General features: G+C 39.1%; 1 protein-coding gene across 13 annotated transcripts in view; it reads left to right on the top strand.

The window, feature by feature from the left end:
- Window positions 1-22,889, top strand: part of THRB (thyroid hormone receptor beta) — a 177,149-nt gene that overhangs the window by 132,102 nt on the left and 22,158 nt on the right. The window contains exon 1 of one of the 13 annotated variants that reach the window (XM_063325188.1): window positions 5,402-5,849. The exons of 11 other annotated variants lie outside the window; for them this stretch is intronic. In XM_063325188.1, coding sequence (XP_063181258.1) covers window positions 5,402-5,849 — 448 coding nt within the window. Of the gene's footprint in view, window positions 1-5,401; window positions 5,850-12,654; window positions 12,983-22,889 lie in introns of those variants that run through there. One more of the 13 variants, XM_063325189.1, reaches the window with a different exon arrangement.

Below are 22,889 nucleotides of genomic sequence, written 5' to 3'. Positions count from 1 at the left end.
CAGTTCATTATAATATCTGCACATTCATCTTTCACGGTCATGTAATCTTTGTCCAAAAGATTGTTTGAAAATATTGACATTTAATTTATATTGAAAGCCATATTCTAAAATATAATATTTAAATATTTTATAATATTGCCACTGTTAAAGCAAGTAACAGCACAACAGGCCTGGATTAAATAATCCTGTCACTGTTTGCTTCCATAAGCATACACATACACACACATGTTTTGGAAATACTGGAAACCACCTAGTGGTTTCAGCAGACATCACTAGTTCCACCTGCTAATTACAGTCCCTTTCTTTCATTGTATACTTTTTTTGTTACAGTCACTGTCGTTTTTACATTTTAGGAAAGGAATCATATGTTCTCAAAGGTTTTAGTTAGCACATTATATGAAAGCACGGTTTGCACATTTATAAAGAAGAATCTGGCTAGTCTGTATTAGCTGTGCTCCGTCCTGCTTATTCAAGGATCACACAAACCTAGTTTAGAAGTTGGGAGACTCCATTTTAAAGTGTTTCCATGTAAGAAGAAAATGCTATGGTGTTTTTTGGGAGAAAAGGAAAGGAAGAGAAAGATGAGAGGAGAAAAGGAGAGCAGAAGGAAGATAAAGGAAAAAAAATGAAATGCTGTGAACTGACTGCAACATTAGTGAGAAAAAATGAAACCTTAGCCTTGTCAGGCACAAATGCTTTTACCATTCACAGCACGAACACACATGGAAGCTTTACATGCTGTTACTTATAGTTACCTTCTGTGCTTGAAAATGCTCGTACAAAACATGGGTCGAGTTTTAATTTCGCTGGGGAAATGTCCTTTAATTGTAGTTTGCTTGCTTTGTTTTTCCTCAAGTCATTAGGTAAAAATCATCTAGTGTTATTGGACTGGGTCCATACAAAGCTAGGCTGCTTGATCAACCTACTCTGCACCCCTCAATTCTAATCCTGATTACATTTGCCTTAGTTGATCCCTCTGAAGCCAGCCCACTTCAGTGTCCTTAGATGCTTGCATACTTCAATGTTTAAAAAAAAAAAAACAAAACAGTAAAGTGCTGTTGCCCTTGCTGCTCTGTTTTCAGTAAACTTTAAATATGAGAATGAGCAAAACTTAATAGAAGAATCGCTTTAGTCAATCTTTTGTTTTGCAATCAAGTAAGGTAATGACAATTCAGAGACTGCTAATATATTCACCTACTGATACAAGCTGGAATTCTTACAGGCTGTGAGCTGTTTTTGGAATGTAAAATAACTTTTTGTTGTGAGAGGAAGTGTCTTTGTGACTGTAAAAATAGCAATCTTCTGACGTCCCAGAACCGTTGATTTACCTTTTGCCTTGAAACTGATAGACTGGTGCTGTGGGTGAAAAATAAATGTTTGTACTCCTTAAAAAAGTGTGAACAATGTAGTCTCTGAGGAGCAGGGACTGGTTGCCTGCGTGGTCACACAGCAGCTTTCATCACCAGTGGATCTAGCTGTCAACTGCAGCTACTGCGGTATAAAGCAATAATGGTAATAACGGTAATACAAATGCCAGCCTTGGGTGTAACAGGGCAGATCCCGAGTTAGGAAAAATGGGTGCATCTCTCAGGGCACAGCAGGGAGGGTTTAATGCGGTGCCTCTAGGGTGGTTGTGGTGAGCGCAGGGAACAAGCAGTCTTTTCAGTGTGCTTTTTGGTCCGATGCTGTGCACCCTGAGTTTTTGTCAGGGTCAAAGTTCAGGATAGGTGCTTAGCTCATTCCAACAAGAAATTGGCTGGCTGGCTGCCACCTCCTGTCTTTCTGGAAGAAGGAAGTTATGACTCCCTTCTCTTGAGATGTAGTAAAGAATGGAGAGGCTTTTTGTATCTCTTCCTTTATCACTGTTGGCAGATACTAATAGAGAAAAGGAAAAAAAGCATATATCTGTTTGAGGTGAAAACAAAGTTATTGTTCTGTTGTTTTTTATAGTCCATTATATACTGCCATTCATATAACACTTGCATACCTGAGAGCAGCCCAACCTTTACATTCACCCATTAGGAGTCTTTGTTTTGGCCTGCAATAAACAATTTTTGAGGGATTCTCCTCATCTGTCCTTTTAGTTTGGCTTGATGGGCCCTTCATCTCCTAAAACTCTGCTGCTTCTGTAAAACAAACTCACCTTAAAGACACTCTGATGGGAACCTGAGGAAGTCTTTTGAACTGTTGACTGCTCAGATGCCAGTTATTGCTACGATATGCTGGTTTTATATCTCTGAAATTACTTGGTGATTTTTTTACTTATGTTGACAGGAAGAGCTCTAGGTCCTTCTTATTAGTCCCTCTTTACTCTGAAATGGGGCCTGTAGTTTTAGTTGTGATTCATCCCAGTAGGCTGTACTCCTTTCTGCCTTGATTATAGCCATTTCAACAGTAGCTAGAGGGAGAGAGAGATGCTTCTCTTACAATTAGGGAGCTCAGGCAAAAGTACATTATTATCCTTTATCAAGGGTTTTGATTTGACAAAACCAAGAGCAGATGCAGGAGATTTAAACTTCATTCTCTGTTGGAAAAAAAAAAAAAAAAAAGGAAAAGAGAAAAGCTTTTGACAAATTCAAGCAAGATATGTTAAAACAAAAGTAATAGAGTAAATAACGTAGTCCTGTAGTGAAATTGTAATTTAACTTTTTTATAACCTTAATGGTAATTTCAGACGTATATATCTGCTGCACCACAGTATAGGAAGTCTAGGAAAGGGAGACAAATCATGAGACTTCCTCAGTGGTAGTTCCTTACAACTTAATCCCTGTTTGGCAAAATTTGAATTCAAAATGTCCCTGGTGACTGAATAGAATTTGTGAAATAAAATGGAAGCTTGTAGAATTAAATAAACTGTAGCTAACATATAGGAGTCAAAATAGAGAGACAAATTTCAGAGGTAACTAAAGGAAAAGAAAGGATAAAGCTGCTTGATGTTGGGTTAGCCTTTGTAAACTCTGCCTGGGAAAATTCCAGATGATGGAAGCTGTAATGGCATCAGTTTATTCTCATAGTTTAAGTGTGTCTAGAATCATATTTAAAAATACTAAATATGCTTTGCAAACACAGAAATTGGAAAATATGTTTTCATTTTATCCTTCAAGTTAAGGAGGCCTTTAGACTTCCTTGCTAAAAAAATCTGTGAGCCTTGTGTGACATCCTCTCTGAATCCTTGTGTGACATCCTCTCTGAATCCTTGCAGAACAGAAGTTTTACTATTGCAACGAATGCGTGTTTTTTTAATTAAAATTAGAAGTAAAGCAAATCCTCTTAGGCTAAAAGGCAGCAAAGATGGCCTTTAATATCAAAGATTAAAGTTGGGAAAAAGATGTGGAAATTTTTGCCTAAGAAGAATGAACAGCCTGCTTATGAATCACTGATGTCATTTCCAGGACTAATAGCAAGAACTGAGTAACTGAGCTTATAACTGACTTTTCTAAACAAGGTGGAGAATTATGTGGGGTCAGTGGTATTCTCAAGAGATTCATAAAGCGTAGAAATATCTAGTTATGATTCAATTATAGAAATGCCAGATTTTACTCCTTATATCTATCTATCTGTCTGTCTGTCTGTCTATCTATCTATCTATCTAATCTATCTATCTGTCTCACATGCCTGACTCTCGCATTTGTATAAAGATGCAATATTATCCATGCACGGAGATAACAAGAATGTGAGGGAAGACGAGGAAGAGGAGAGTAGCCTTGTACTGAAGGGTATGTTGTCTGAGGTTACACAACGCCTGGTGGAAGGGTGGGTTATAGTGTACGGTTCCTCTCTATGCCAAGGAGAGTGAAATAGACAAGTTCGGTTCAGATCTTACAGGGAAGTTCCGTGCAGCTTCCAGAGGGTCTTACCAGAACAATCCAGTCTGTCCCTCTCAACTTAAATTTATTAGGAAGTCTAGAAGACAGAAAAGCGTTCAAATTATGAAAAAAAAGTTTTATATTCTGTTCTTTTATTTTTTAAAAATTGCCTAGTATCTTCTGGGTTACTTTCACTATTCTATTTTAAATCTGATTATCCTCCTACAAGTGATATTCTCTTGCCATATTACCTGCATTTAGAGTTAATTTTTAATTCTACTAAGAAAACCAAGTCTGAACTAAGAGGAGATCTGTAAAGCCAGAAGTAGGTAAGTGCAAATTCTGTAGTTAACTCACCTGCCTTACGTATTGAAGTATGTGATGCCAGATAATTTCTTAGACAAATTCATGTTATTGATGTCCAGCTGAGATACAGTGAGTAGAAAGAATGGACTTTTAACTTCCAATATCAGGTGATCTTACAATCCCGGGAGAAAAAACAGTATGCATTTACATTTAAAATTAAATAAGGTATTGAGGAAAGCTGCATGTATTATGAGGATACCAGTATTTAATACTAACCATAGTTAAGTCTCATGAATATGTGCTATATTAGCAATGTTCCACTTAACAGAAGTCTTAAGACAAAATTTTCAGAAACGGCAATAGTATGATAGATCTGGTAACTGAAATCCAAAGTTATTTAAGAACATTTTTATTAGGAAATTACTGACTTGGTATGCACTTATTTACTAATATGTATATGAAAGATTTTTCTGAGTGAACTGCATGTAAAATTAACTCTTGGGTCCATTAAGATAGCAGAAGCTTACTATGATTAAGACCACAGTGGATATCAGTCGCTGAATTTCTGGAATTTGTGATTTCCTATATGCAAGTTAGAAAGCTATTTTGTATATGAATTTTGATACATATAATATACAATAAAACAATTTTTAAAATGTGGAATATCATCTCTGATGTGTCATTTCTATAGCATTTAGTTTTGCTACCCAAAAATAGAATATGGGCTATATTTAGTTTTACAGATTTATCAACTAGTGATATCTCAATGTCTTCTATATCAAAGAATAAATAAATAAATAAATTTGCCTAACTATTATGACTAATTAGATCAAATCATGCAGCTTTAGTGTTGCTCATTATCTACACTGGACACAAATGTCCAAACTCCTGTGATAAAATTTGTGTCTCTGATACTCCACTGTGACCACAGCTAGAGAAAGGCAGTAGGTAGCAACAGCAGAACTGCTAAGCATGCCCACATAAGAATGTCACACTTAGGTAACAGAGTGTCCCTCAGGTCAGCCTACGATAAGAGCAAAGTCAAACAAGGCTGAATCCTTGATGTTTTGTGTTTTAAGTATCTGAAAATTGTTCTCGACCAGCCTCGACCTACAAGACCTCAAATGATCATATGAGCAAGGCAATAAATTGGTGGTAACTTGCCCTGAGGCCCGTGCTGTAGTTGTGATGTCGTGAAAGTTACAGCTGGTGTTAGCCTGTCCACATAGATCTACCTACTTGTTCAGGCTTCACAGACAGGAAAATTTTATATTTACCGAAGGGGAACTATGGTGGCTGAATGGGCATGGCTGAAAGGCTCTGTATCGTATCAGTGCGGTCAACTGGAGATGCACGGGAATACCACGGCATCAGGAGAGCCGGGGAACCACTTGCTTTCCAAAACTCCACACCTGAGCAAGATTTTGGCGATGCCAACAGTTTGTAGCCCTGCAGTATTTGCCAAACATCCAGGACGTGGCCTCCTGTCATGGGACAGACTGATTCACCTTCCTGACAGAAATCAGAAATGGAATGTAGTGGGCATAGAGGAAAACCGTTTGTGTAGGAAAAGACACTCCAAAAATTATGATTTCCAGAGGAACGGACAGCAGCTTTCGCAGTGTCGACATGCTTCAACTTGGACTAGCACTGTTTTACAGCCAGGCCATACAAAAGCAAACTTTCAAGTACTGTCAAGTGCCCAGGAATACCAAAAAGAAGAAAAAAAGTTTAAAGGTAACTGACATTATTATGCAGAGCACAGCAAATGCTGTATTTAAAAAAACAAACAAACCCAGGTTGTTGTATCTGTGTTTGTGGTCAGGAGTTTGGCCATTGGTAAAAGCATTGTTAGGTGGGGGGCGTTTTCTTGTTACCATTTTTTTTTATTTTAATTTTTTTTTTTCCAACAGTGATTGTTGGAAATTTTCCAATTGTGATTTTTAGTATTCCTTTTTATTCAATTTAGTAGCTTTGTGTAGAGCTCTGATGAAAATGCCATGAGTACTTACTGGGGTTTTCTGTGTGATAACTAATATAAAATAGTATCTATTCCTTTATCCCTTTAAAAATTTGTCTCTATGGTCTTGATTAGCTGATGAAAAATATTTTCTGAACCTGGCCTTTTTAAATAAAGCATATCTTTGATACATTAAAAATGCAAAGGCAAACAAAAGCATTTTTTTACTACTTTCAGGATGTTCATCTCTCACCTGTCACTGTTGTTTGCCTTTTCTTCTTTCTTAACCATCCCCAAAGCTTCAGTAAGTGCACATACAGAACTGAAATAAATAGAACTTCTTGTTGTGAATATTCTTTGCCTCAGTAGTCAGGAAAATTAACTGGTTTCTTTCAGGTAGCCTTTTTTGTTCACATCAGTGCAGCATTGAAGGAATTCCTTTTAAGAATCACAGTTGCTTAGGTATTAGCACAAATTTAGTGTGAAAGTTATTTTTATTCCTTTTTAAAGTGGGATAAATAGTTCTTCATTGTTCTTTGCCTAAAAAATAATTGCTGCATATTGAGAGGGAGGGACTACAAGTTGTTTTCTTTTACTTAAGTCTTGCATCACTCCAGGAAGAAAGATTACAGTGTCAGGCAGGATATCACCTCATGAAAAAGTTAAACTGGTCTAAGTACCTGATTTCTTTAGATTTAGTTGCTCTTTACCTCAGAATGCCTCGTTGCTAACAGATGTCAGGTGTTGATCGCTTTAACGTCTTACTAAGGGCTGTCAGGAGGCTGCCAAACCCAGACAGTCCCACCCCAGAGTCTCTTAATTACGTTGTGTCAAACTACATTAGCTGGCTTTCTGCTGAGTTTTATTTTTGAACAAATGGAACTTTTTACGTTGAAGTTTTCATGTGGAGTTGGGGTAGGGGATGACTCAGAAGAGGTACATGTTTTAAGTGTTGGTGGTTACTTTCTCAAGAGATTAGCTGTGTAATTAACTGATGTCTGCTAACAGGGTCTTCCAATTACGAGATATGGGGAGACTTAACAAATTGGGTTGTCTGGGTCACAGGTCTATAATCACTCTTAGCAATATTTGCTGAGAGACCATCTTAAAACTTGTCAAACAATATTCAAGAATTTTGTTGGCCAGTTTGTTGGCAAAACCTCCCAAGGAGCAAATGCTTTCTGGCAAGACCGTGTGCTACCCACGTGTCACCAATTGTGCAAGGAACTCGTGCAAGAAAACAAGCACGACCCCTGGAAGAGTCTTGATCATGAAAGAGCAAGCGCCATTCTCTTTTAATCAAATTTATTCAAGGTGTCAAATATTTTCAGGGAGAACTGGATTTGTAGGGAATCTGAACATTTAAATATAAACTATGACATTCTTTGTTATCCAAACAGACTAATGAGCCTGAAGTGTTTCAATAAAAGGCACATCACACTGGCATTTTATGAGTCACATACAAATTTAGTGGCATGTCATAACCGAGGTACAGCGGGTTTTGTGAGAGAGGCAGTTCTAGAGAAGGAACTAAGTTAATACATGTTGAGGAAAGAGGTGTGCTGTTGTGTAAGATTTTCCTCAGGTTTAAACCAAGGGCAGCTAGTTTGAAGCTTGTTGCATCTGTTGCAAACCCAAAGACATGATTCTGTGCCAGAAAGCTTTAGCTCTTTTCCCTCAACTGTATCGCTTGCTATAATATAGATAGTGTAGACAAAGTGACAAATTTTAATGTCTTTTATTCCACTGAGACATACTCTGTCGAATGCTATTGCAACTTTACAGCACTAGAACTCCATAATTCTACATACTTTATTCACAAGTAGAGTTTTCAAAATAAGATAAATCCTATATAGAGTTAATTTTCTGTTCTTGTAAGTGCTCGGTGCTATTTTGGATTCTGATGTTTGAGCTTTTTCGTAGTTTAATCTATAACACTAAGGCCCACGAGGGTCAGAACTGATGTGATAGGCTGATACTTGGATTCCTCAAACAATAAGTTTGCATAGTCATATTTTTGAGGGCCCGTTTTGAGTCTCTGATCATAGTATGTAACGTGAATGAATAAGGTTGTGCAAATGTATACATTAAAGAGAGGTGGTAACTCATGTGGGCACGGAGATAGCTGTATTTGACAAATGATGTATGTTGCAAAAGCCACGTTAGTACTTCTGCTCAAGGTTCTTATAGTTTTCAGTATATTTTTTTATAATATGAAAAGATAGGGACTGTCTGGGATGTGCCCCATGTTATGTGCTGTGAGTCCTGAAAATGCAGATTTGTGTTCTTGAAGAGCAGTGTTCTAGGGTATTTTTCCCCCGTAACCTTCATCAGTGGGGGCTGAGAGAATGGAGGCAGCAAGAAAATCTATAAACAAGACATGTAACAGTTATTTTGTAACAGGTAAAAGTAAGTGTTATAAAACCGGGAGCTGGAAAACAGGCGTACAGAACTGTTAAGAGTTTAGAAAGGTATGTTTAATCCTTGCAACTACATGTTCAAATGTGCAAACCTTTTTGACCAAATGCTGGATTTTTATTCATCTGTATGCATAAAGTGTGAATACAACCAACGTAAGATCCTTCTGTTTGCCCCGACTACTTTGAATGCTCTGCAATACTTCCCACATACTGACACTGCCCGAATTTTTTAGAAGCAGCGCACAGGGGCCCTGCCTGCAACACTGAGACAGCCAGGACTCTACACCAGGGGTGCACAGTTTGGAAACAGTCAGGAAAATATGACTTTTGTGGGTAATGCATCTGCACGTTCCCCCAGGTAATAGAGGTAGACAACAGGAGTGGATTGCGCTGAATGACACACTTTTTTGTGTGTGCCGGGGGTCTCGGTTGGTTGGGGTGTTCCGTCGGGAGGATGATCCACAGGAATACTGTCTTGTCTTGAAATTTCTGTGGGTTCATTTTGGTGGTTTTTTGTAACTGGGTTAAGTCACAAGAGAAGTGCAGCTTAATAGGGCATTTGATTGTTCATAATTGAAAGTTTTAGAGTTTTAAAAACAGGAGTTGATAAAGAGTGGCATGGTCTAGTCTAAGGCAGTCTCTCCTGCAGACATCTCCTTTGAGGCATTCTCGACCTGACTTGTGCCACCCAGTGTAACATCACTGACTGCACTACATTTACTTCTAATTTACACCAGGGTGAGCGTTTCAAAACCTTTGCGTCATTCAAGACTTATGTTCTGCAAGTTAATTTCTACCTTTTTTAATACAATAAACTGATACCTCAGACTGTGAAGGCTTCAAACTTTGGATCCTCTTCTGCCACAGTATCAAAGTTTCTGTTTTATCACTGGCCTCTTTGCTCGCACCAGAGGTTTTATTCTGCTAGTGATTAATTTCCATGTGTTCGCATAATCATACCCTTGTGAACTAATAAAATTCCAAGTGCGATACTACATTGCTGAAGCCAATGAAAGCTCAACATGACATGATTTGAAGACTGTAATATTCAAGTCAGAATACAAGACAAAGAAAAGTTGTTAATATTATTTTCTACTCCACTTTCAGGCTTTTGATAAAGACTCCATCTGACTGTCTTCTATCAGATCATTTAATTCAAAGTGATACATGAAAGGGACCTGCAGGAGTGGACCCTGAGAGATTAAAATGAAAATATTTTAGGAATATTTCATTTTTAATAGGGGTGTTAAATCTTTGCGGTGTTTTTTGAACTGATTTGTTTCCAAGGGAACAACAATCTGCAGTGCTATAAACCTCTTTAATGTTAGCACATTAACAGGTAAGGAGCCCCCATTCCCTGGCAGTGTTTATAATTCTTTTTTCTCCCCCCCCCCCGGAAAAGGCTCTCATCTGTTTTTCTCCTCATTCTTCACAGTTTCATGTAATTTAATTTCCTTGCAGTGTGACAGTAATTCTGACAAAAGTAGTACATATGACACATTTCTAAGCATTATTGACATAGCAATAGAAAATAAAAAATGTTCAAGGGATTGGAAGAGAAAGTAAGTCATAGGCTGTGCCATGTCGAGATACCATATCCTCAGGTGCCATCCTGGCTGGGACGGCTCTGTCTACACACGGTCTCAATTCTGTTTAGTTTTTCAGTAACAAACCTAAATGAAATTGGGGAGAAAAGAAAATATGTAAGAATTTTGTCTCATCTAGCAAAACAAATACACATGGGGAAAAATTCCCACTAAGAATGTAAAGCCTAGTTCTCCAAAGCTTTTCTGGGTAGTCTAAAAGTATCTAGGTATTCTGCTCTGCTAACCTGTGAAGTACAACCTCCCCTCTGTGCAAGCCCTCACATAAATTCCTGTTAGCTGTACAGGAGATCATTTTGTGGTAAATGAACAACCCACATATTGCACTTGTGGAATGTTTTCTTTCTGGGGAGTGTGGAGAAGTAAGCTTGGCAGGTTGTATGTGCTGCATTTGTATGTACTACACTATTACCAACCGATGACATAAATGGGAATGGTTTGGGGGTTTCTGTGTAAACTGCTATTGCAGAGTTTCTTAGGAAACGCGGGCATGTTTTTATGAAGTGATGACCATCTATCCATTCTTGAAAAATTGGATTTTACCTAAGACATGCTTTTTATCATAGCCAAAATCACTGCTTGTAAAAACTAGATCATGATCCTGACCTAAAATGAAAATTAACTTTCTTTGTGCGCTCTTTCACATTGTGTTTCGCAATGCTATTTGTTGAGTTAGACCTTTGGTAAAAACAGCATGGAGAATGAAGGTTCATTTGTGTTTTACTTCTGGGATTTCAGTAGCTATTTGTGCTCTTAATGAAGTAAGATGTTAAATTATCAGAGTTTTATCAGAATAAGTTAATTTTGGAAGCAACTCCATTGACTTTGGTAGAATTGATCTTGATAAGAGTTCATTTTGACTTACCAAATGCATTATTATTTTCTGAGCAGGTTAGTAAGAAATGTGTGTTAAAGATGCTTCTTTTCTAGTTAGAGGGAAAAAAATTAAAAATCCAAGCATGAGCTTTAACTTTTCTGTTAGCCTGCACATTAGATAGTAATTGGCAACGGTTCTTATTTAGATAGGTTAGTTATGGTTGTGTGTTGGAAGGGAGAATGTTTGCTTCTCGGCTCTTAGAGTGAAACGTTAAACAATATCAGGTAGGGAGAGATACGTACATGTCATGCCCAGTTCTTACTTATTTCACTGAACTTTTGAGGACCCTTTAGGTGTATGTTCGTCAAGGTTGTTAGATGTCTACTTAAGATCCTAGATGAAAAGGTCCAACCTACGTGATAATTTTGGCAGTCGCGTAGATTGGTTAAAATGAGTGAAATAAGAAAACTGAGACCTCATTATCAAATCAGTAATAATTCTGCTTCCTAATAATAAGAACAGACATTAAAGAGGGATACTGTCTTGTTACTGACTTCACAAGTTTTTCCATATTTTAGCTGTGCTGTAAAGAAAAAACATGTCTAGTAAAAAACAAATAGCAGCTAATAGAAATAAAAAATAAAATAACTTCTTCTAGATCAAAAAGAATGGCTGGTTAAACAAGGTATATTAACCGTTTTGAGGTTTGGGGTGTGTTACGCAATTGTAAGATCGTATAGTTTTTGTTGTAGTGGCATTGACACATTCATAGCTCGTAGGTGAGCCAAAATGAGCAAAAAACCCTCCTTACGCTATTCAGTCTGTTGTCGAAAAAGATACACTTCTAACAGTACTTCATTACCGAAACATAAAAGATAATAAAGCAGAATAGCAAAGCAATTAGCTTATTGATAATATTTAAGCAGTGTTCTTTTTGCTGATTATATTATTTTGAAGTTTCCCACCTGTTGAACTCAATAGAAATTACCTCCCCAAATCACTGAAGTTTAGAAAAGCTGCTTTCCCGTAAATGCATTAGCAGGCAGTGGGGAGGATTGTGTATGTGTGGAAGGCTGGGGAGATTCATGCATGTAATTCTGTAACACAAAATCAATAAAGCTGATGACAGATTAAGTTGCTAAATTTCGTAAAACTAGACTACTGTTTGGGTCATCAGCACAGCACTATTGGATTTTCTATGGTTTAATGCTGAAAAACAGGATTATTGATTTTAGGATTTTCAGCGTATCCCCTCTGGGAGTTCTTAAGCAGTCTTTATAATGCTTCACACTTAAGTTGACAACTACAGTGACATAACTGTGTCCTCGCCTTAGTAATCATTTTCTAATCATATTGGAAAAGGCTGGAAATGGTTTATAAAACGATTATTCCAGACAAACGAGGGAACAGGAGGATTGTTGGGCCGTCGCTTCTTTGTCTGGTGGTCATTGCTACCTGCCTGCCATCTTCCCTTGGAATTAACTTACAGTCACAGATTAAGACCTTTGACTGTCATAAATCTGCTTCCCAATATGTTTGACTGGCAGGGGAGTTCACAAGCCGTCCCAGTATAAATAGGATTTTAGCACATCAGGTGCCACTCCAAAGTAAAACGGGCTGTTTTGCAGTCGACTTTGTTGGTGTATATTCATTGCTCCTCTCCCGGTCCATGTGTATGCATGCCTGCGTGTGTATGCATGTGTGTGTGTACGTAAAGTAGAAGCTGAGATAGGGTAACAAAATGAACTACTGTATGCAAGAAATATATGAAGTGCACCCAGCTGCTGGTAGCAATTGCTACATGCAGTCCACTGATTATTGCACATATATCGAAGATAATCAGGGTTACAGCAGTTGTGATGCTCAGGTCCTGCACAGTAACAACATATATATGGAACAGGCCTGGGCGGTGAATCAGCCTTATACCTGTAGTTACCCTGGAAACGTGTTTAAAAGCGAGTACTCTGACATGGACATGGCCCTGAATCAGTACAACCAACCTGAATATTTCACCGAAGAAAAACCTACTTTTTCTCAAGTGCAGTCGCCATCGTACTCTCAGAAGAAAGGTAGGGGCAATTTATTTAAATAACAGCAAAAAATTATCTCTGTTTTTGTTTTTGTTTTGCTTTAAACTTACAGTGGCATCAGTTGGCTCAGATACATCTTTGAATGTGAAGGCTGCCTGTTCAAAATTGAAAGCAGCAGTAACATAGGTTGCTAGGTGATTGTAAGGTTTTTCTGTGAGCAATGAGGATTTCCAAGCACTTTTTCTTAATCTATAAAAGACATTTGCAAATATAGTGCTTGTTTTCTGCTTTCTGGGGCTATTAAGTTCATTTGCTGTTCACCAGTGAGCTAGATAAGAAAGTTTCTCTTCTGAAATGTCGTCATTCTATGTTCTGCATCTTAAAGCTGTGTTTCTGGTTACATACAAACAATTTGTGTGAGTGCTTGTTATCAGTAAATGTGAACTCTGTTTACTCAGCAACTCGGGCAAAATATTTTGAAAATGGAACTGTAAATATGTACGGGAAAGCGATTACGTTTAATAGAGTTACTGTCTTATAAGTGAAAATCATGTAGTTTCTGATTATGCAAAGCAAAAAAACCCTGAAAATTCAAGGGTATATCGATGCAAGAAAGACTCTTCTGCACCCAGAAAGTTGATCTAATCAATATGTTTGTGAGAGATAATCAGAGTGCGGTATCTGCTCCCTTGGGGTTAAATCATTGCCTGTTTTTAGAATTTCTTCTTTTACTTTCAAGTAAGCAAAGCAGATTCAAAAAAGAGCCCAAAATACCAACAAACACTCGGAAATGTTTTCGGTGTTACTTGTTTTGAACTCAGACAAGCAAACCGATGCATGCAGAGTATACGTTCTCAGTGTTTCTTTAAAATCACATTATTAAAAAATAAAAATGCGCAGTCTGTTGTACGAACATAAGGTCCTTTTTCTATTAAGACCAGATTTTCTGTATGCAGTTAGCCAAACCCCAGATGAATCGGATGTAACTAGGTAGATAGAGAAAACACAATTTACTACTTTTAAAGTGGCTTCGTAGTAAAAAGACTGTTTAATCTTATTAACTACATGGAAAACCAAAATGTTTTCCTTTTTGCAGGCAATATTCATTAGCACTTGGTGCAAAAAATCTGTATGTTCGGTAGAAAAATGTCTTAGTTTTATACTTTATATTTCTTAATAAAGGAAATACTTTTTAAAATCCTGTTCTAGGAAGCTGTAAGAACATGGATCAAATTGTAGACTAAATGTAGTTGTGAGTAATGCATGGTTTTGTATTGTGCAGCATTTTAAATGCCTTTTAAGGCTATTTATCTGCTTTTGCGTTTTAACTAATGAATTTACAACTCTTTATAGACTTTTGCCATGTCTTATTTTTGGTTAAAGAAAAATAGTGCTCTGGAGTAACTTAGAAAAAATAAAGACTTGCTATTGCAAATTCAGTGAAGGAATACATTTTTCATAATGTTAAAGGTTATAAATAATAATAGATATACCTTGATCAGAGCTTTAAGTAAGTTATTTCAGTATTCAGACACCTGTCATTTGCTTGGTTTAAAGTTTTGGTACTTGTTTGGTTGAAAAAATACAGAGTTGTTTTTAAAAACTGCTTGTCTGCCCTTGTTTTCTACTGCCTCAGTTTCACTAAGAAATGGCAGTGAATTTTGGTGGAAGCTGGCTCTCAAGCAGGCTTTTAATTGATCATTCACGGAGCCTGAGCAACGTGCTTTGGGATTCTTTAGAGCCTTATTAGTGTGATAATCAATAAAAAGTTGCCTCCCTTCTGTCAAACCTTTGCAAATGCTGAGTTTGTTAAGCACAAGAGATCTAAACTGTGTGGGACATGTGCATCTTCTCTCTTTTAACCAAGCTATCATAAAACTAACGAATCTTTTAATCCTGTCCTAAGAACAGAAGGCTCTACACAGGGCATGTGTGTCTGTATTGATCCAGAATTGATTTTGGGGGGGACAAGCGAGTTTGTTAGAGAAGCTTTGGTAATAACTCATTAAAGCAAAATTAAGTCCCTAAGCAGGTGTTCATAAGGAGTCTTGATTGTTGCAGTTGGTATTTCTGTTAGTCCCCTGAAATCTGTAGTAATCTCAGTAATATGCTATCCAAATCAGATTGTAATTTACAGTAGCACATGGAGGCTTTTCGTATCAAAACTTCTGCTAGTTATTAAATGGTTGAAGTCTTTTCCCTGTGGGAAGAAAAAAAGACATCAACATTTTATACGGTGAAAAAATTATGTCACTTTAAAATAATTCAGAAAATAACTTCAAAAAGCAACAACCAAAGACCCCAACAATGTGTTACTAGAGGAAAAAAAAAAGTATTTAGAAAGTATGGCCAGTTATTCTAAAATACAAGAAAGCACTTAAGCTGCTTCAGCTATTACAGTACATTAAAAACTATTATTTCCTGATTATCTGTCACAAATTCAGATGAAAGTCTTGAATTTTAAAGGAAAAAATTGCACTCCAGAAAATCAAGAGAGGGAGGTGTGGTTTTAGTTTTGTGTCTGCTTGTTGCTCCGTTTGTTATCTGTTGTGCTGTAGTCTACACTCTTAAAAGGCAGCAGCACAATCTTTGTGCAAGAGCTTGCTGTTTTATTAAGGAGGTGCTTTTAGACCTGATCCTACCACAGGAGACAGGCAACCAGATACACTTTGTTTTCTACATGAGGCGGTGAAATCGGATGAGCAGAACGGGGCTCGTCATTGTGAGTTCCCAGTTCTGTCCCAGCATTTTTCCCCTCTTACGGTGCCGCCGGCCGCAGTGAGAGCTCGCAGTACTTCACGCTGGGCAGATGATGCTCCGGGGGAGCCCGTGCCACCCTACCCTCACACAGAGGCTGAGCAGATAGGCAAAAATGTCTCTGGATCTCCTCACACCGTCCGTACAGAGGAGGAGTACCCAGTGACAGGGTAGAGGTAGCACAGGCAGGAAGATGCAAAAGAAAGGTGTACAGAGTCTGGAAACCTCAGCATCCCCATGTATGGTCTGCGCGCAGTGGTTTTGGCCGTTCGGACAACGTGGGAAATAGGTGTGCAAAGTTAAAACTGGGATAAGAGTTGGCTTTCACTTCCCTTTACACAGACATTTCACGGACAAAGTTAACGACAGATGCCCACAGGTGTCTATGAAGTTAGACTTTAACTTCAGGCTCAGTGGGGGCAGACCAGAAGTAACCAGAGGCTGCCCCCCAAACCCAAGGGTTTACGATCGGGAATTCTTGAGTTGGGCTGTAGCAGTGGTGGCTCCTCAGCCCTGCATCTCACCTTGCTTCCCAGATGCAAAGTGAGGTTAATGCTGTCTTTTTAAGGGCTCTTGGTATGCTGGGAGAATGGGGCTTTGAAAGTTACTGTTGTTGTTGTTATTATAATTATTATTATTTCCCTTTATATTTTCTCAAGCAATTTGCATGCAGCTGAGAATACGTACTGTACGGCTGCTAGAGTATGCGACTGAATTAGTCCAAACTGAGTTCTCAGCCGTGTGGAAACATTAGGGTACTTTCTGAATAGCTAAGAAAATACAACATGGAGTTTATGTCAAGATGTCTTCTTATCAGTGCAGGGAGTATGTGTGCATATAAGCGATTTACAAAAACGCTGAGCATTTGTCATCTTGGCCTTTGCAGGAGAGCATGTTGACAATTATTTTGGGCGTTAAATTGATTAATTTTGCTCTTGACCACCCATCTAAGGAGACAGCACTGATACGAAAAATTGCATCTTATTCAGCAAATCGTTATGCATTTGGAATTATATCTGTTTCTTTTTTACTAAAAATGTCAGTGGCAAAAGTGTTTTCAGCTCCTTTACTGTACCCTTCCCACAGCCAAATGAAGGATGGGAAAGTGAACCAAGTCATACTTTGCTATTGCATCGGTAGTAAAACTGATGTTCAGCGAGGCTTAGATTTCTAAATAAGCTACTTGCAATACTAAGTTACGGTCTCTAAAAACATTTCAGTAATTTTGGGGAAAAAAATTTGCATGGTCTCACTCATACAGTAATACATTTTGTACCTGTAGTTGTTAATGGGTGCAAGTACAGTACTGATCACAGCAGTTTTAAGTGATAACACAGTTTGGGCTAAAATGTTTTTGGCACATCTGTGCAAAATGCGCTACTGTTGATGAGGTTTCTGACTCAGCCCAAAGAACAGGGTTCATACGTAGAAATGTCATCGAGGGAAAAGAGACTATAAAAAATGTTCCAAGTTCGATCTTTGCAGAGTCTCTTGCCAAATTTTAGTAATTCCATAAATCACAGAATGTCAACAAAGATCAAAATTGCAGATAAGCGAGCCAGTTAACTAGGAAGAAATGTGTGAATCTGTTTAGCAACATTCTCGGTGCTTCCAAGCTCGATGGAGAAATAAACAGGTTTGCTCAGTGGGAGTAATTTAAAGAAATCGGGAAACAAGGATCAGTGTATCAGCCCAGCCTTTCAGATCAATACTGATAATAGCACAAACAAGAATGGAGTATGCTTTTTCTCACTCGGCTCTATGCTTTCTCCGATAAACACTCTTTAAGCTTTTACTACACAAGTGTATCAAGGATGATACCTGGATGGTTCTTGCAATTTTGTATAAACTGCAAAGAGTTTCAGTAGAACAGCAGTATGAATTTTCTTTTCAGCTCTAATACAGTTGGGGATTCTCAAGGTAGTAATTAATTTCATCTTTCTCATTTTCATACTGCAGTGTCTAGTAAGTGAATACGAGCTTACTGGTAGGTCCTAAACTCCTCATTTTAGTGAGTGGTCTGTGGTCATGCAAACCATACCAGATGGGTGAAAGAAAGATTTCAGGGAATGTATTTAATACATGACTCTGCCAGTGTACAGTGAAAATCAAAATACTGAATAATGGCCTTAAAACACAAGTGTCCCTGTGCAATAGCAAAAAAATGGCTTTTCCTGCTTGCAAGTTATAAGCCTATGGTGGACCAGGAACAAGCTAATAAGGAACATCTGGTATACAGACAGAATTTGTTTGTATCGGTGTCACTCATATCCCTGTTTGGTAGTCAAATAGGTTTGGGTCCTAGAAATTTTTTAAGGTGTGGTTTAATCCCTAAGCCAATATTACATTATCTGCACAGACAGAGACCTGGAGATGTAAACTCTGTGCAACAGCTCTTTAACAAAACTGAAATCGGTTCTTTACTTTTCTCAAAACATGCTTTTTTTTTTTTTAATGTGTGCCAGGTAGAGAGTTAAAAAACAGTATCATTTTTCAGCGGTTGTTTTGTTGTTTTCATTTAAATAGACTTTCTTTGCGGGGGGGGGGGGGGGGGGGGGGCAAGAATAGCCACGGAGTGTCTTGTTTGTGTCACTGCAATCTGTTATGCTGTGCAGGGTCACATATACTGCTTTAAGGTATCATTCCTGCAAATGGTAATTCGAGAGTGTAGTCATACAGTATTCATGAAACAGAGTACCTCAGATGACTGCATAGGTTAGCAGATCTCGTTCTGTCCTTACGGCTGCTGGGGCAGACTCATTGCGCATTTTCCTGTCGAAGGGAATTGTTTCTTGCCATACCTCTACAGAGCTACAGTTGACATTTAAAAGATATTGTAAATCACTGTCAAGATTGGTTATAATGGACTAAAAGACATATTCTTCTAGATAGGGGCAACTGGCCCTGCTGAGTATTTTGCCTTGCCAAGACAGTAAGATTAGGTGAACTGGCAGGTGGGAGTCTGAGGAGCAAAGGAGTTACTTCAGGCTGCTTCCCCTGCTTCAGGGGAAACGCCAGACACAGCAGATCAAGGCCATTCGTTGGTGTTCTCCACTCAAAGCAAAGATCCAAGGTGGGCGTTGGGATGAACAATGTGAAGTCATAGTTGACAGATAGTTAACTTCGAGGTTCATGTGGGATGCACCAAATGATAGTCCATGAGGGTGCTGGAGTACAGCAGACAGAGCCTTGAAAGACCAAGGAAAGATGTTGGTTATTGTTGTACAGTTCAGTGACATTGGTGTTGCTTTTGAACTCTTCCTCTTAGCTATTTACTTAGTAGGTTTTGACCAAGAATTAAAGGATGAAGTAAGAACACCAGAAATAGGAACATACCTGATGTTCCCATGAAATTTGTCATCAGACATTCTTCTTCCGTAAGAGAGCACCTGCGTTACTCTGCCCAGGCAGCATCTGCTTCTTCCGCACAGGAGCTTTTATTTTTGCTTCAGGGTTATTAAACACATAAGATGGCAAAGTACTTGATGTGAGAGACAAGTCCCTATTAGTCTGCCCCTCCTCTTTTTTCCCCCAAGTGCTGCAAGGAGTGAGAGAATTCTGTTGCTCTGCTGCTTCCTCAAACCATCCAACGCACGACTCTGCTGCCATCCACATCTTCCCCAAGAATCTCCATTGCACTATTCATAGCTTCCGTGGTGGTACCAAGTTTAGAAAGACACCATTGAATTTCCTCCTGATGATATTTTTTCTAACTCTAAGTAGCACCAAAAATGCACTCAGGCTGCTTATCTGCACATCTTACAAATGAAATTGCGTTGAATTTATACAGAGGTCAGACTGGATATTTGCAACTACTAGAAGTTACAGTGGGCATTATGGTTTGTAAGAACTGAATGTAAGTCCCCTTGTTCCTCTTGGCCTGATGTCTGTTTGTCTGAATTACATCTTTTTGAAATACTACTGAAGGTCCAATTTTCTTACTTTCTAGCAGTTTATGACCCCATTAACTGTTGGAAGGAGGGTTGCAAATACACAAAAGTGGGGATATCACCCTCAGATTTGTAATAGAAAGAAAAAAGTTGTTTATTGCACACTTTTATTGCCAGTGATTTCTTGGGATAAGACATTTTTTCCATGTTTCTTGTTGAATCAGTAGAAGAGTTCAAAGTGTGTGCTTACCTTGTGACATGGGAACAATCCTGAAAAAGTGATGAACATAATATTTAACATTTAAGTAGCTTAAATAGCTGGCACTTCACACTTACCATGCAGCAAAATTGTGAATGTGGTTGCATATAAGGATGCCATTTTTAATGTCTGACTAGGAGTGCCTGTAGGAGATTTATCTGTTCTGCCAGATTGGAAGCTTTTCCTGAGTTGGATGAAGTCATGAAACTCCAAGAAGGAGATGGACACCAATGGTCACATGCGCAAGCTACTGTATATATTTAAGGAAGCGGTTTAGACGAGTGGTCTCCTGCGCCTCCAATAGAACAAAGCTGCCATTACATGAGCAGTGCTAACCAGATTATATACTTAATGAAACACCAGGGCGTTTAATTCAGCAGTAATTCTTGAGGAAGCAAACCAGGGAGACTGAATTTTAGAGGACATAGTCTATGCTACGCTAAGTCTGCGTTTCATGAATAGCAGTAACAAGAAGCCATTAGTCTTTATGAGAAATTTAGTGGAAAATTCTGCATCCCTTTGCTGACTCTGCTGCCTCCTGTATCAGCTCCGTGTTGTGTATGTGTTGCATGTGCAGAGGCAGGTGTGAGCAAAAGGGGGGCAGGATGGAGATAATAGCCTCTGCTAATCCCCCACTGGCATCATGTCTGTTAGGAGTCAGTGATGTAAATTGGAGACAAAACCCTGCTGTCTCTTTTCCCTCAAGCTCACGGAACTAGCTCCATGTGTCCACCAGTCTTTATCCAAGCACAACTTGTTCACCGTGGAGAAATGTAACCTGAATGTAAATCCAATCTTTTGCTATATTGTAGACCGGTATGCTACACCAGTAAGATCTCAGCTCCTTCCCCCACTCCCCTTTCAGATGCCAGCAGGAGTATTGGCAAACCTGAGATGCAGGTACCTGGGCACAGCTTCAAAGTGCGCCTGTTTCTTTGCATTACAGAAGAGGGATGCGTGTTCCTCTGTAATTTGAGGTTCTCATAGTTATGCTCAAAGTAGAAATATGAGGTAGACCATACAAATTCTTCATGCCTTCTTCCTTCTTTGCTTTTTCCTAGTCCACTCACCAGCCCGCAGAAAGTTAAAGTATTTTAAGCTCAATCAATTTCAAGTATTTTCTTTCTGATTTGGGCTTTTCGTTCTGGAGAACCTCTGTCAAGTGTAGCCTTATGTAGACACTTTTCATTTAAGCTGTCTGTTACTGAGCTGGCCCTCTGTCACATCAGTCACGGGAAGATGACAGCCACCCCTCCAGCATCCTCCAGTAGCCTTCTGCTGCCCTGAGTCTTGTTACTGGTTGCTTTCCATGTCACTGTGGTGTGCTGAGTCCCCAAGCTTTACTGAGCCGTACAGGTGTGGGGGCTGCACAAAGACAGCAAGCTTGGAGTCTACTCTAACATGTGGTGCTACAGATGGGTTCAGCAAGCCACTGGCAAGGGATAATGTTACAGGCAGCCGCACCCAAAGGAGTCTCCCTCATTGCACTCGTAAATTGCACTCAGCCAGTTGGCAGATGATGCAAAACTGGGAGGAGTGGCTGGTACACCAGATGGGTGTGCTGCCATTCAGAGCAACCTAGGCAGGCTGGAGAAATGAGATGAGAGGAATCTCTTGAAGTTCATCAAAGGGAAATGCCAAATCTCGCACTGGGGGAGGAATAACAAATGCAGCAGTACGGGCTGGGTCCCGACCAGCTGAAAAGCGCTTTGCATGGAAGTACTTGGGGGTTTTGGTGGGCAGCAAATTGAACATGAGCCAGCAGTGTGTCCTTGAGTCAAGAAAGGTCATCAGCATCTCGATGTGCATTAGGAAGATCGTAACCAGCAGGTTGAGGGAAGTGTGATCGTTCCCCTCTGCTCAGCTCTGGTGAAACATATCTGCAGCATTGGGTCCGGTTCTGGGCTCCTCAGTACAAGAAGGAATGGACATACTGGAATGAATCCAGCAAAGGGCCACAAAGATGATGAAGGGACTGGAGTTCTATGAGGAGAGACTGAGAGAGCTGGGATTGTTCAGCCTGGAGCAGAGAAGGCTCAAAGGGGGTCTTATTGATGCGTGTGAATACATGATTCCCCATTACATAGAAGACAGAGCCACCCTCTTCTCAGTGGTGCCCGGTGACAAGACAAGAGGTAATGAGTGCAAATAGAAAAGCAGGGAATTCCTTTTGGAGACAGTAAAATAATCTTTTCTTTTCACTATAAGGATGAGCGAGCACAGGTTGCCCAGGAAGGCTGTGGAGACTCCATCCTTGGAGATATTCAAAAGCCATCTGGACATAGTCCTGGGCAGCTGGCTCTAGGTGGCCTTGCTTGAGCAGGGAGGTTGGACCAGATGACCTCCAGAAGTGCCTTCCAACCTCAGCTATTCTGGGATTCTGTGAAATATTTACTACACTTTAATAATCTTACACGGTTACACAAATAGCTGCACTTTCCTCTCTCCCTTCAAAGTGAATCTGAGATCTCTGTGTTACATCTTTATAGAGGGATTTTTCAGAAGGAAAAGTAACGTACCATACCTCCATTAATTATGAATCATGGGAACACATATTTTGAAAGGTTTGTATTTTACCCTCTTTCAAAGTTCTCTTTAGTTTCGAATTACTTTTTGGTTGCCATCAGAATTGTTTTGGCTTTTTGCTTACGTTGGAAATATGTTTATGTTATCAAAACAAATGTCATTGTGGGAAGAGAACGAAGCATTGCCAATGTTTTTCGTAGCAGTAATGTTTTATTTCACTTGTTGGGTGTCTGGTAAACCACTTCAGAAGAGACAATGTCATTCTAACCCATGCAAGTACACACACACATATTTGAATGCCCACGTATTTTGCCCTAAATTCAGGCTATATTAAATACTCCTGCAGAACACGCCCAGGTGAGGTATGATCAATACAGCTTGGGCTATCTGTTGCTGGTACTTCTCCTACCACACCTGCAGAGCTGTTTTGAAACAAACGATCTCTCAGTAAATACTTCTTTTGACCAGGTCCCTGAGTCACCTGCAACCTGGGATCTCATCTTCAATGTACAAG

Source organism: Chroicocephalus ridibundus, chromosome 2 (assembly GCF_963924245.1).
Source record: "Chroicocephalus ridibundus chromosome 2, bChrRid1.1, whole genome shotgun sequence".
Classification (NCBI taxonomy): domain Eukaryota; kingdom Metazoa; phylum Chordata; class Aves; order Charadriiformes; family Laridae; genus Chroicocephalus; species Chroicocephalus ridibundus.
Note: the sequence above shows the minus strand (reverse complement) of the source record. Positions and strands in the feature narration are given on the sequence as shown.